General features: G+C 31.5%; 1 protein-coding gene across 1 annotated transcript; it reads right to left on the reverse strand.

Moving 5' to 3' along the window:
- Nucleotides 1–7965: 7965 nt before the first annotated feature.
- Nucleotides 7966–9724, reverse strand: LOC111996864 (probable protein phosphatase 2C 6). The gene is made up of 3 exons (XM_065778544.1): nt 9523–9724; nt 9123–9346; nt 7966–9006 (listed from the first exon to the last, which is right to left on the reverse strand). Exons 1-3 carry the CDS (start codon nt 9722–9724, stop codon nt 8470–8472), a joined length of 963 nt encoding a protein of 320 aa, XP_065634616.1. The 3' UTR covers nt 7966–8469.
- Nucleotides 9725–11399: the final 1675 nt, after the last annotated feature.

The raw sequence follows: 11399 nt of genomic DNA on the forward strand, positions 1-11399 counted from the left end.
TTTTTTTTAATTTAATACGAAGTTAACAAGAGAACTTAATTGAATAAATTGAAACTAAGAGATTGAAAAAAAACAAAACAAATTAGAGATTGAAATGAATTATGGTGAAACTTAAAGGGTGAATTTTGCATTTTTACCTTAAAAATAAATACTTTAGATTGCCCAATTGAATACACCAACCAATTAGGGGCGAAGCTACAACCCCCCCCCCCTAAGTTGTCCCCCCAATTTTTTGATTTATCTTGAATTTTAAATTCGTTTAAGTATCAAACTAGACAACATTTTTATACTCACCTTAAACTTATTTCTTTTATCTTATTCTGAGTTCATTTGGCATGATATGTTGCGCTTCAATCCATCATACTCCTTAAATATACATAAATAGATAGAAATAACATAAGAAATACAATAGATAAATACAACAAGAAATCAACTAGGCATTTCTTTTGTACTTCAAAAAAAAAAAATCTTAAATGCATACTACAAATTCAATTATTATAATAATTCTTAAATAATATGTACTTAAATATTTATTATTAGCTCTTTTAGATATGTAATCAAAATTTTCACCTAAAGTCTTTTTTTGGTGGGTGGGGGAGGGGAAGGGGTGGAAGTAACCGAAAGGCAAGAATTAAAACCATTAATTTCTATGTACAATTTCCCTTTGGGTATAATTGCAGGAAAAATTGTTCCCTACCTATATATTTTTTATATCTAATTGAAAAAAAAAACTATAAAATTCTCATTTATGAAGCAAAGTCTCAAATTTTTATAAACTTATATAATTGCCCAAAATTCCTTTATTCAAACTTAATATTATGTTACCACATTGGATTTGATGAGTTTCTTTTTATAAATATATATATATATATATATACATTTATATATGTCTTTGTATCTTGTCTGTGCTTGTCCGAACCTTTGGTGCTTGTTGTTGTGTCCCCTTCTTACCTCATTGGTGCCACCCTAGGCGTAAAGTGAATTCCAAACTTGATGTAAGGCCCTTTGAGCCAAAGAGGGCGTGTAGGGCATGTGTGTGGTATAGGTTGTTTAGGGTATGTGTTACAAAATGCAACGGTTGTGAGAAAAACATGATAACTGAGTGTTAAAACTAGGATAGTATGGATAAGTTGTGGAGATCCAACTCCTCTATAGCTCTAGGACTGTTGTCCTCCTGAAATTGTAAATGAAGAAGATCACACTGTTAAAGATAATGAGTTTCCGCTAAATTTAAGCAATTTAAAATATCATTCTTTGTATGGATACTGCTTCTCTGAATGATGGTCCTGTTTATTTCAACTGTTCTCTTAATATTACTTTTGCTTTGGATGATACTAAATTGTTTCTGATTTTCCTATTGAAAATCCTGTTAACCAATTAAATCTAAAATATATTTTTCAATCATTAATTGGATTTTTTAAATAAAAATTTTGAAAAAAAAAAAAAACTATAAATTTAGACAATTAACCGCAATATTTGACAAAAGTTTATGGAGATACATTAATTGAATGAATTTGAAATTCAGAGGACCAGAATTAATTATGGTAAAATATAGAGGCTTTACATTTTACCCTTATTTTTAAGTTTTTTTTTTTTTAAAATTTTAATTTTTTAAAACCTGTTTGTAAAAATAAAATAAAAAAGTTAGAAACTACCCAAAAAGTAAATAGGGTTTAAAATATAATTTTTTAAAAAAATTTTAAGACTTATTTTAACTAATTCTAAAAAAATATGCTATTTTTTTTATGTGTCAATGTGGCTTACGTGTAAAAATTATTTATGTATGATGGCTAGACCCATTATGGATTTCTGTAATATTAGTGGTTTTAAAGGGTATTTTTGCAATTTTATTTGTTTTATAGGGGTATTTTTGCAATTCTATTGGTTTAAAAGGGGTATTTCTGTAATATTAATTGTTTTTAGGGGTATTTTTGCAATTTTATTTATTTTATAGGGGTATTTTTGCACTTTCATTTGTTTTGACGGGGTATTTTTGCAATTTTATTAGTTTTTAAGGGGTATTTTTTAAATTTAATTGGTTTTAAAGTAGTATTTTTGCAATTTTATTGGTTTTATAAGGGTATTTCTGTAATATTAATTGTTTTTAAGGGTATTTTTGTAATTTTATTTGTTTCATAGGAGTATTTTTGCAATTTTATTGGTTTAAAAGTGGTATTTTTGTAATATTAGTTGTTTTCTAAAATACATTGTATACGTGGGAATGAAATGAAAGGAGAAGGTGGACCTTTATCTTTATATTTTATTTTTAACATTTGAGAGAAATAAAGAACAGCACTATGGGCTAAACGTTAGCATGTTACACAGTCTTCAAAATCTTTTCCTTTTTTTTTTTTCTTTTTTGGGAAAAATGGAGAATAGATTCTTTATTCTTGAATTTTACAAAAAGGAAGAAAAAGGTTTTGCACAAGGAGCTGGTACTGGTACTGGTAGGCCAAGGATAGACAAAGAAACTTGAATACTATAATATTTAAGGTAATTTTATGAGACTGTATCATAAAATTACTTTTCTCTTCAATCGCCATAGAGCCATTAGCATCAAATCAACATCTTGATGTATTGTCATCTTCTAGTGTTTTTAACATAAACGTCTCGAGTTCAAATTCCATCTCACTCATTGTATTTAATTATATATTGAATTATAAGGTTAAAAAATAAAAATAAAAAACTTCAAACGGTTTTTATTATAAATTTTATAATAGCAATCATCTTTAAATCTAACTCCGTTAATTACTTCTATTTAGTAATTACAATTAAAGCTAGATATAGAAAAATTATAAAGTTTTTTGGTAGAACATGTTACCTACTCAACGTATATGATGTAATAGTGGCTTTCAAATACACACAATTGGTCAAGATTTAGCAGCCCCGTCATTTGAACTTTAGAATATATCAGCCTGTGAGATCCTTTCTTAAATGGCCCTACATCTTTGGAAATTTGTTACATAAAAGAAAATCATGCCAAACAAGCAGTTAAGAACAATAACGGAACAACTCAACCAACATTCTTTCAACCTAGTACATTTTTAGTGCCTAGGCCCTAGTTGACTAGAGAGACTTTATTATAAATAAATAAAAAAAAACCTTAGCCACAGTTTGTACAATAATATCCCACGTGAGAAAGTTGGGTGTAAACACCCTAAATATGATATCCTCTTTCAGTGCACAATATGGACTAATAGTTATATTTTAATGTCTTTAGAGCACTTTAGCGACTGAGGTTCCTAAATTGACAAAAAGTCAATTTAGCAACCAATTCTCCAAATGTGGCTGCAGCAAAGCAGCTAAAGTTAAAAAATTAACTTTGAGTACAGTAGGCTGTTATTTATAGAAGCTACTATTGCTGAAAACTCAAAACAAAAAATAATATTTTAACGTAGAGTGTTAAAAAAAAATATTTTAAGTATTAATGGTGTGGTTGTGGTTGTTGGTTATTGTGTTAGATATATTATTTTATTGTGTTTTTATATTATTTTAATTATTGAATGTTAATATAAAACATTTGATGTAGGGTGTATTATAAAGTGGGTTTTTATAATAATAAAGTAGTGTTTTGAGTTGTTAAAATAAATTTTTAGATGCTTTACTATGAATGCTCTGTAGAATTAGTGACCAAACCACACACATATTCATATATATCAAGGATGTGTACAACATGTCATTCGGGGGTGCCACTTTTGTGGGAAAGTCAGGGACTCGATCAGGTGTATGCACTCTAAACACAACTTTGTATCTTATTTTTGTATCCTCAATAACACTACTTTTATCTATTTTACCAACTCATTTTACAACTCACCCTACATCCTGATTTTTATTTTACATACAACCTAATAAATAATATAAACTATCTAATAAAATAATAAAAGTATTATTCTCTCTCTTTTTTCCCAATTTTTTTCTTCACACACAACTACATATTAAAAAAATATATATATATATATATTTTTTTTTTTACAACCTATGAACAATAAGGTTGCATATATGCAACCTTACTATTCATAGGTTGCAAATTTTTTTAAGTTTACAAACCCGGATGGAGTAGATTTTGAGTGGCTTAGGTTGTAAAATAGCAACTGAGGAATGTTTGCAGTCCCTAATGCTAGTGCTCTAAGCATCATATCATTTTTCAGTGCACATAGACTAATAATTATACCTTAATGTCTTTAGAATTTGTGAGATATATATATATATATATACACACACACACATCAAGAGGGTCATGGTCCATCCTACAATTCTATATTTTTTGAAAAATAGTAGATTTAAAGATATAAGATTTAAAAATTTGGGTAAAAGTAAAACATAAAACTTGACCCCTAAAATTGAACGTTTTCCGAAAAAAGAAAAAGAAAAAGAAAAAAAAAAGGTCATTTAGTCCATTCTTGTGGCAGGTAGCAGGTAAATTATTGTTATTGCTATTAACGTGTTTAACATTAAAAAAAAAAAAATCATATTACTGTTTTTAACCTTTTGTTTTCTTTTTTACTTTTCAAAAGTTTGCATTTTTTGTACACTTTAATTGTTTCATGTTTTGAGACACAAAGTTAAATTTTTGAACCATTGGGATTTCAAATGTTGTTGTTTTGCTATTTGACTCCATCTAAACAATTTGTTTAAAGAATATTGGCAACATGTTTGAAGAATATTGTATATATTATAGAATATACTGTTGAGAAACTAATTAAGGACGTGTAATTTTGAAAATTTGTTTGTGAGTTTCGATTTTATTATTATTATTATTTTTACATTGTGTTGATACCCATATTCACAACACATTTCGTACAAGCCGGATTCAACCAAGCTCAACTTCCTTATGGACTCAATTCATTTATTATATTTTATTTATTCTTTTAATCATGGCCCAAGCCCATGCGACATACGGGAGAAATTGAGGAAGTGTGGTTTGGAGGATATGGGTCAGTTTCTTTCAGATCTTTTGCATGAGCCCAGCCCAGCCCATGCGTGCTACCAAGTGGGCAAGGGATACTAGTAGCACCTCAAGCTCATGGAGGAGGTCTTGTATCCAAAATTTTCACCCCAAAACAGCTTTTATGCTCTGTGTGACTGTGGCCCATAGTTTCTGCCCGAACCTTTTTTTTCCTTTAAAAATGGTTGGCTCTCATTGGCCAACTTCAGCTGCTAGCTCTCATCTAGTTGAGCCTCCCAATGGTCTGAAACAACTGAAAATAAGGAGTCAATGAGGGTTTAGTTAGGCATTTTCCTTAATGATGATAAAAGTAATCCTTCCTTTTATCCAAACAAAAGCAAACCTGAAAATTACTACTTGCTTAACACCTTAGGGTCCAAAGCCTTTTCTATTGACCAAAAACTAGTCAATTAGAGCACCCTAAACTCAATATAAAATGCCACAATTAGATTCAAAACAAGAGAGAACGTTTTACTCTGAGAGCAACACCCCAAGCTCAATACAAGAGTCTCTCTTCAACTAAAAAAACAACCAACCACGTTCTACTTACATACCTGAAACTTCAAAGCAAAACCCCATTCAACTAGTCAACAATCTCACAATTCCAAAACTTGGGGGTGGAACTTTGGGTACAAGGGAACCTTCCCTCTCTTCCTCATAACCTCTCTCAATTCCCTTTTCTATGTGACTGTGAGTTGAAGTTTCAGACCTGTTATGTTTTTATGGTTTTCTGCACTTTTGTTATAAGCATTTTGATTCTTTCTTGTCAAAGCACCATTAGCCTTTTGTTAATTATACATTTGGAATTTTGGGCTTGATTCTCCACCAATAAACGCTTCTAAAGAACCCAAGGGGAAATTTGGGCCGTTTTCACATTTTCGACCCTTGTCCCAGAACGTCCTCGACACATTGCAATGCTAATTAAATTTTTACTTATTAAAATATTGAACATATAATGAGAAATAAATATGATTTTTATTTAATTTATAGATGACAGAAAAGCTAATTATAATATTCTACTATTTTGGTCATAAATATTGTTAAAATTATGTTTTGAACTAAATTAAGAAAATAATAATATGAATTTTTTACTGGACTTATGACATTTTGTACGTTGAAAGGAAATTGTTATAAAATTTAATATAAAATCAATTATAGATAATTTCATAATTGAAAAGAATATTGAGATCCATTTTAATAGATGATCGAGTCGAAATGAATAAAGAAATAATTTGTGTCTTTTTTATTGTTTATATTTTGTTATTATTGATGCTAGTTTGGATTTGCACACATTAATTTAGTTTTGAGTCTATAATTTTTATTTTTGAATGGAGAAAATCCTTTTATTTATACTGAATATTCGTCCATGTTTAAAGGGGAGAAGTATTAATAAAATCCTTTTATTAATACTAAAAATTGACCAACACCATTCGATTTGGTCCACACATGGATGAATATTCAGTAATGCTATAACTATGACTAAAAGTCGCAACGTTGCCACAATTTTTCTTCGTTGTAAATTGTAAGTGGTGGAATTATAAACTTAAATAGACTCACACTTTTAGTCATTATCTGAGTAAGTTGTGACTTTAGTTGTAGTCCTAATAACATTTTTTATGTTGGAATGTAAAGGACTTAATATACTTTTTTTTGTTAGAACTAATCAACACTACCAGGACCATCATGAAAAAGACTCCATATGAAGCTTGGCATGGACAGAAAACTCAGGTACATAAGCTGAAAGAATTTGGATGTCATATTCCAATACAAGAAAAAGAAAAATTTGATGAAAAAGTAAATCTTTGTTGGCTAGATCAAAGAATCATAAGAATCCAAATAGAAAAATTTGATGAAAAAGTAAATCTTTGTTGGCTAGATCAAAGAATCATAAGAATCCAAATTCACGTGTTAAAATTCTTTATGCCCAATTATTGATGTTTCGCCAAAAAGCTTCTTGGTGAATTGCACATCTGGATATTTTCAAAGAAAATGCCCAAGGTTCAAACCTTCTCCATCATTATTGTGACAATCAATTTTTTTTTTTAATAAAAAAATTTTGGTTGAACCTTATCTTTAGTTTATGATATGATAGTGACACATAATGCTAACATGGTTTCACTTGATAAATATATAATAGTTTGACTTTTAATTTGCGTCATAATATTTTGCCACGTAAACCTTTTTAAGACCCCATAATTTTAAATGTCATAATTTTACTATATATTTTCTAATTAAGTTTAAATTCTATTCTATATTTAAATCATCCATTAAAATCTTATATATTGTATTTTCTTTAAATGAGGAGTAGAATAGATAGTTCCATGTATAATCATAAAAAGTGCCTTCTAATTAGATTTTCATATTTGGAGAAAAAAAAAATTAAGAAAGGGAATAAAATATATTATACTTTGCTGACATTTCTCATTCATTTCACCGATTACTAACTAATTACTAGGTAATTTCGGTATACAAGTGAAGCTAATAAGCGCAAGTTACCAATACAAAAATTCACTTTTCTCGTAACTTTGAGTTTCTGTCATATTTCTATGCTAGAGATGATTCTTTTTTAATGTCCCAGTAGAAATCTTCTTTAATCTCAGGGATCTGGAATTGAATTTGGCATGTGTAGGCTACCCAAAATTGTTGTTATTCCTATGGAAGTGTATTCATTATGGGATTCCAGAACTGTGGTTTTCCCCATAGTCCCAACTCCCAATAGGGAACAAATGCCCTCACTGTGGTGCATTAGAAACCCTGAATCATGTCCTCCTTGATTTTATGACTCAGATTATTTCACTTAGAACAAGAGACATGCTAACCAATTTTGCATGATATTTTAGCTAATATGGTCCATATTAACCTAATAGGGTTATATTAATAGATGTTCGTGGGGTAATTGCTAACCAATTTTGCATGATATTTTTGCTAATATGGTCCATATTAACCTAATAGGGTTATATTAATAGATGTTCATGGGGTAATTGTTAATAAACCACAATTAAAAAGTTTGACACAAAATCTGAAAGAAGAAAAACCATTTTATAAAAAATTCAATCTTAAAACAATGTCAATGTCAACAGTTTACCTTGCCTGCATCATCACATTCAGCAAAGCATTACATCATTACAATTTACAACCATCCCCCAGCTGAGAATTAAATTCCTTGTTGAATGTCTTTTAAGACTTTGTTTATATATGAAGCAATCCTATAGACAGAGTCAAAAAGTAGGATTTGATTTCACCAAACCACAATAATACTTTAGAACAAACTCCACAACAAAATTTGCAATGCCATTTTCTACGGTGAAAAATACACCAAATTTAATCAAAACTCCTTATATATGGTGGCGCAGGGGCTTATATAGGAATTCTTTAAGTAGCATCATTCTGCATCTGTAGGGTGAAAGTGAAACCTACATATTCTCTCTGCCATTGATATTATTCTTTTGAAAAAGTGGGATTTAATTTTGATGTGAAAATCATTAAAGTTCCATTTTGCCGAGGATTAGCACTTATTAGATGTATCATAGCCACTTTCTCCAACTGGCTGATCTTCTATCACCAGACAGGAACCTGGGAAGGCTTAGCAGACTGTTAACCCGGGTCACACCTTCTAAGGCGGACCACTCCTCATCTTCTGTAGTTGAAATGCACTCGGCTAGGCTCTTCTTGGACTGGCCCTGGGACTTCACAGAAAGATTTTCTCCTAACTCAGAGACAGGCACAATCTCGTCAGAGCCTCGTATGGTACCTGAATGCTCAAGAACAAAATTTTGAGAACAAATGACTTCTAAAGGCCCATCAATCTCATCTGTTACCGCCACCTGCTCCATTGTCTCTTGAGCAGCCTTTGTCGTATCATTGTCTGCCACAGCCTCAACAGATGCAGGTACATGTTCTAGAAACAGGCATACAACAGCACAATCATCATTCTTTGAAGTAGGATATTTAAGTCTCCATGCCCGAACTGCACAATCTACAAGAGCTCTGGCTGCAGTTGATCGACTAGGGGATGAAGCCACGACATCCACAGCTTCTTTATTTGAGAGGACATCCCAAACCTGCATCAGTATTAAACTAACACATACAGCACTGATATTGATTTTGAAAATAATAAATAAGAGATAAAAAATTTGCATGCTGTTACAGAACTTAGCTAGTAAGAATGTAAAAGTACCCCATCTGTGGCAAGAATAATAAATGCGTCACTTTCAGTAAGATGGTGGTAGTAAACATTTGGGACAGATATTAAACCAAAATCTTTCAGACAAAAATCCCCAAAAGCTCTAGCCATCGCCAAACCAGGTGAATCATTATTAGGTAACCATACTCGTGCCACTTCAGGCTCATCCTGCAAAGCAAAGACCCTTCCTTTGCATCGCTGAATCCTAGCAGCTTCCCCTGAACACCAAAAGGACAAGAATTTCAAGTCCTATAGATATGTTTTTGGTCAGTAGTTTTATAGATTCTAGAACCTTTCTTTTGATTGCTATTTGGTTAACAACAGGGGAGGAGGTAAAGAATGTGTGTACATGTGTGTGCACGTGTGGCCACACTAGAGAGAGAGAGAGAGAGACCTGGTAGATCAGGTTTCAAATCCACAGTCAATTGTATAGCAATCAAAGAATTATCTTTGTCTCTTGTTGCCAGCACAGCTCTTGAGTCTCCCACATTTCCAATTACAATATTCTGACCCTGAAAAACCATACACATACACCATTTAGAGAACCAGATTTGCAATTGACAAGAGTAGGTTCTTGGAAGGGCATCCCTACACATGAATCACCCAACAAGGTAAAGCTCCCATGAAAGTTGAGACTGGCAATTTTTCAGCTGAAGAATAATTTGTATTTCTCCAGAAAGCTTTCCCGCAATAAAATATCATTTTTTAAATAAGCAAATGTGACTAAAATTTTGATATTAACGTGTTTAACATTAAAAAAAAAAAAATCATATTACTGTTTTTAACCTTTTGTTTTCTTTTTTACTTTTCAAAAGTTTGCATTTTTTGTACACTTTAATTGTTTCATGTTTTGAGACACAAAGTTAAATTTTTGAACCATTGGGATTTCAAATGTTGTTGTTTTGCTATTTGACTTCATCTAAACAATTTGTTTAAAGAATATTGGCAACATGTTTGAAGAATATTGTATATATTATAGAATATACTGTTGAGAAACTAATTAAGGACGTGTAATTTTGAAAATTTGTTTGTGAGTTTCGATTTTATTATTATTATTATTTTTACATTGTGTTGATACCCATATTCACAACACATTTTGTACAAGCCGGATTCAACCAAGCTCGACTTCCTTATGGACTCGATTCATTTATTATATTTTATTTATTCTTTTAATCATGGCCCAAGCCCATGCGACATACGAGAGAAATTGAGGAAGTGTGGTTTGGAGAATATGGGTCAGTTTCTTTCAAATCTTTTGCATAAGCCCGGCCCAGCCCATGCGTGCTACCAAGTGGGCAAGGGACACTAGTAGCACCTCAAGCTCATGGAAGAGGTCTTGTATCCAAAATTTTCACCCCAAAACAGCTTTTATGCTCTGTGTGACTGTGGCCCATAGTTTCTGTCCGAACCTTTTTTTTCCTTTAAAAATGGTTGGCTCTCATTGGCCAACTTCAGCTGCTAGCTCTCATCTAGTTGAGCCTCCCAATGGTCTGAAACAACTGAAAATAAGGAGTCAATGAGGGTTTAGTCAGGCATTTTCCTTAATGATGATAAAAGTAATCCTTCATTTTATCCAAACAAAAGCAAACCTGAAAATTACTACTTGCTTAACACTTTAGGGTCCAAAGCCTTTTCTATTGACCAAAAACTAGTCACTTAGAGCACCCCAAACTCAATATAAAATGCCACAATCAGATTCAAAACAAGAGAGAATGTTTTACTCTGAGAGCAACACCCCAAGCTCAATACAAGAGTCTCTCTTCAACTAAAAAAACAACCAACCACGTTCTACTTACATACCTGAAACTTCAAAGCAAAACCTCATTCAACTAGTCAACAATCTCACAATTCCGAAACTTGGGGTTGGAAATATGGGTACAAGGGAACCTTCCCTCTCTTCCTCATAACCTCTCTCAATTCCCTCTTCTGTGTGACTGTGAGTTGAAGTTTCAGACCTGTTATGTTTTTATGGTTTTCTGCACTTTTGTTATAAGCATTTTGATTCTCTCTTGTCAAAGCACCATTAGTTTTTTGTAAATTATACATTTGGAATTTTGGACTTGATTCTCCACCAATAAACACTTCTAAAGAACCCAAGGGGAGATTTGGGCCGTTTTCGTATTTTCGACCCTTGTCGCAGAACGTCCTCGACACATTGCAATGCTAATTAAATTTTTACTTATTAAAATATTGAACATATAGTGAGAAATAAATATGATTTTTATTTAATTTATAGATGACAGAAAAACTAATTATAATATTCTACTATTT

The sequence above is a fragment of the Quercus suber genome, unplaced genomic scaffold (assembly GCF_002906115.3).
Source record: "Quercus suber isolate HL8 unplaced genomic scaffold, Cork oak 2.0 scaffold_186, whole genome shotgun sequence".
Taxonomy (NCBI): Eukaryota; Viridiplantae; Streptophyta; class Magnoliopsida; order Fagales; family Fagaceae; genus Quercus; species Quercus suber.

Excerpts from the sequence above, each read along its gene's own strand:
- LOC111996864 (XM_065778544.1), bottom strand. The coding sequence starts at position 9,724 with ATGTGTAGGGATGCCCTTCCAAGAACCTACTCTTGTCAATTGCAAATC. Across the intron at positions 9,347-9,522 it reads TTTGAAACCTGATCTACCAG|GGGAAGCTGCTAGGATTCAG; the intron begins GTCTCTCTCTCT and ends TTTGGTGTTCAG. Across the intron at positions 9,007-9,122 it reads TTATTCTTGCCACAGATGGG|GTTTGGGATGTCCTCTCAAA; the intron begins GTACTTTTACAT and ends ATACTGATGCAG.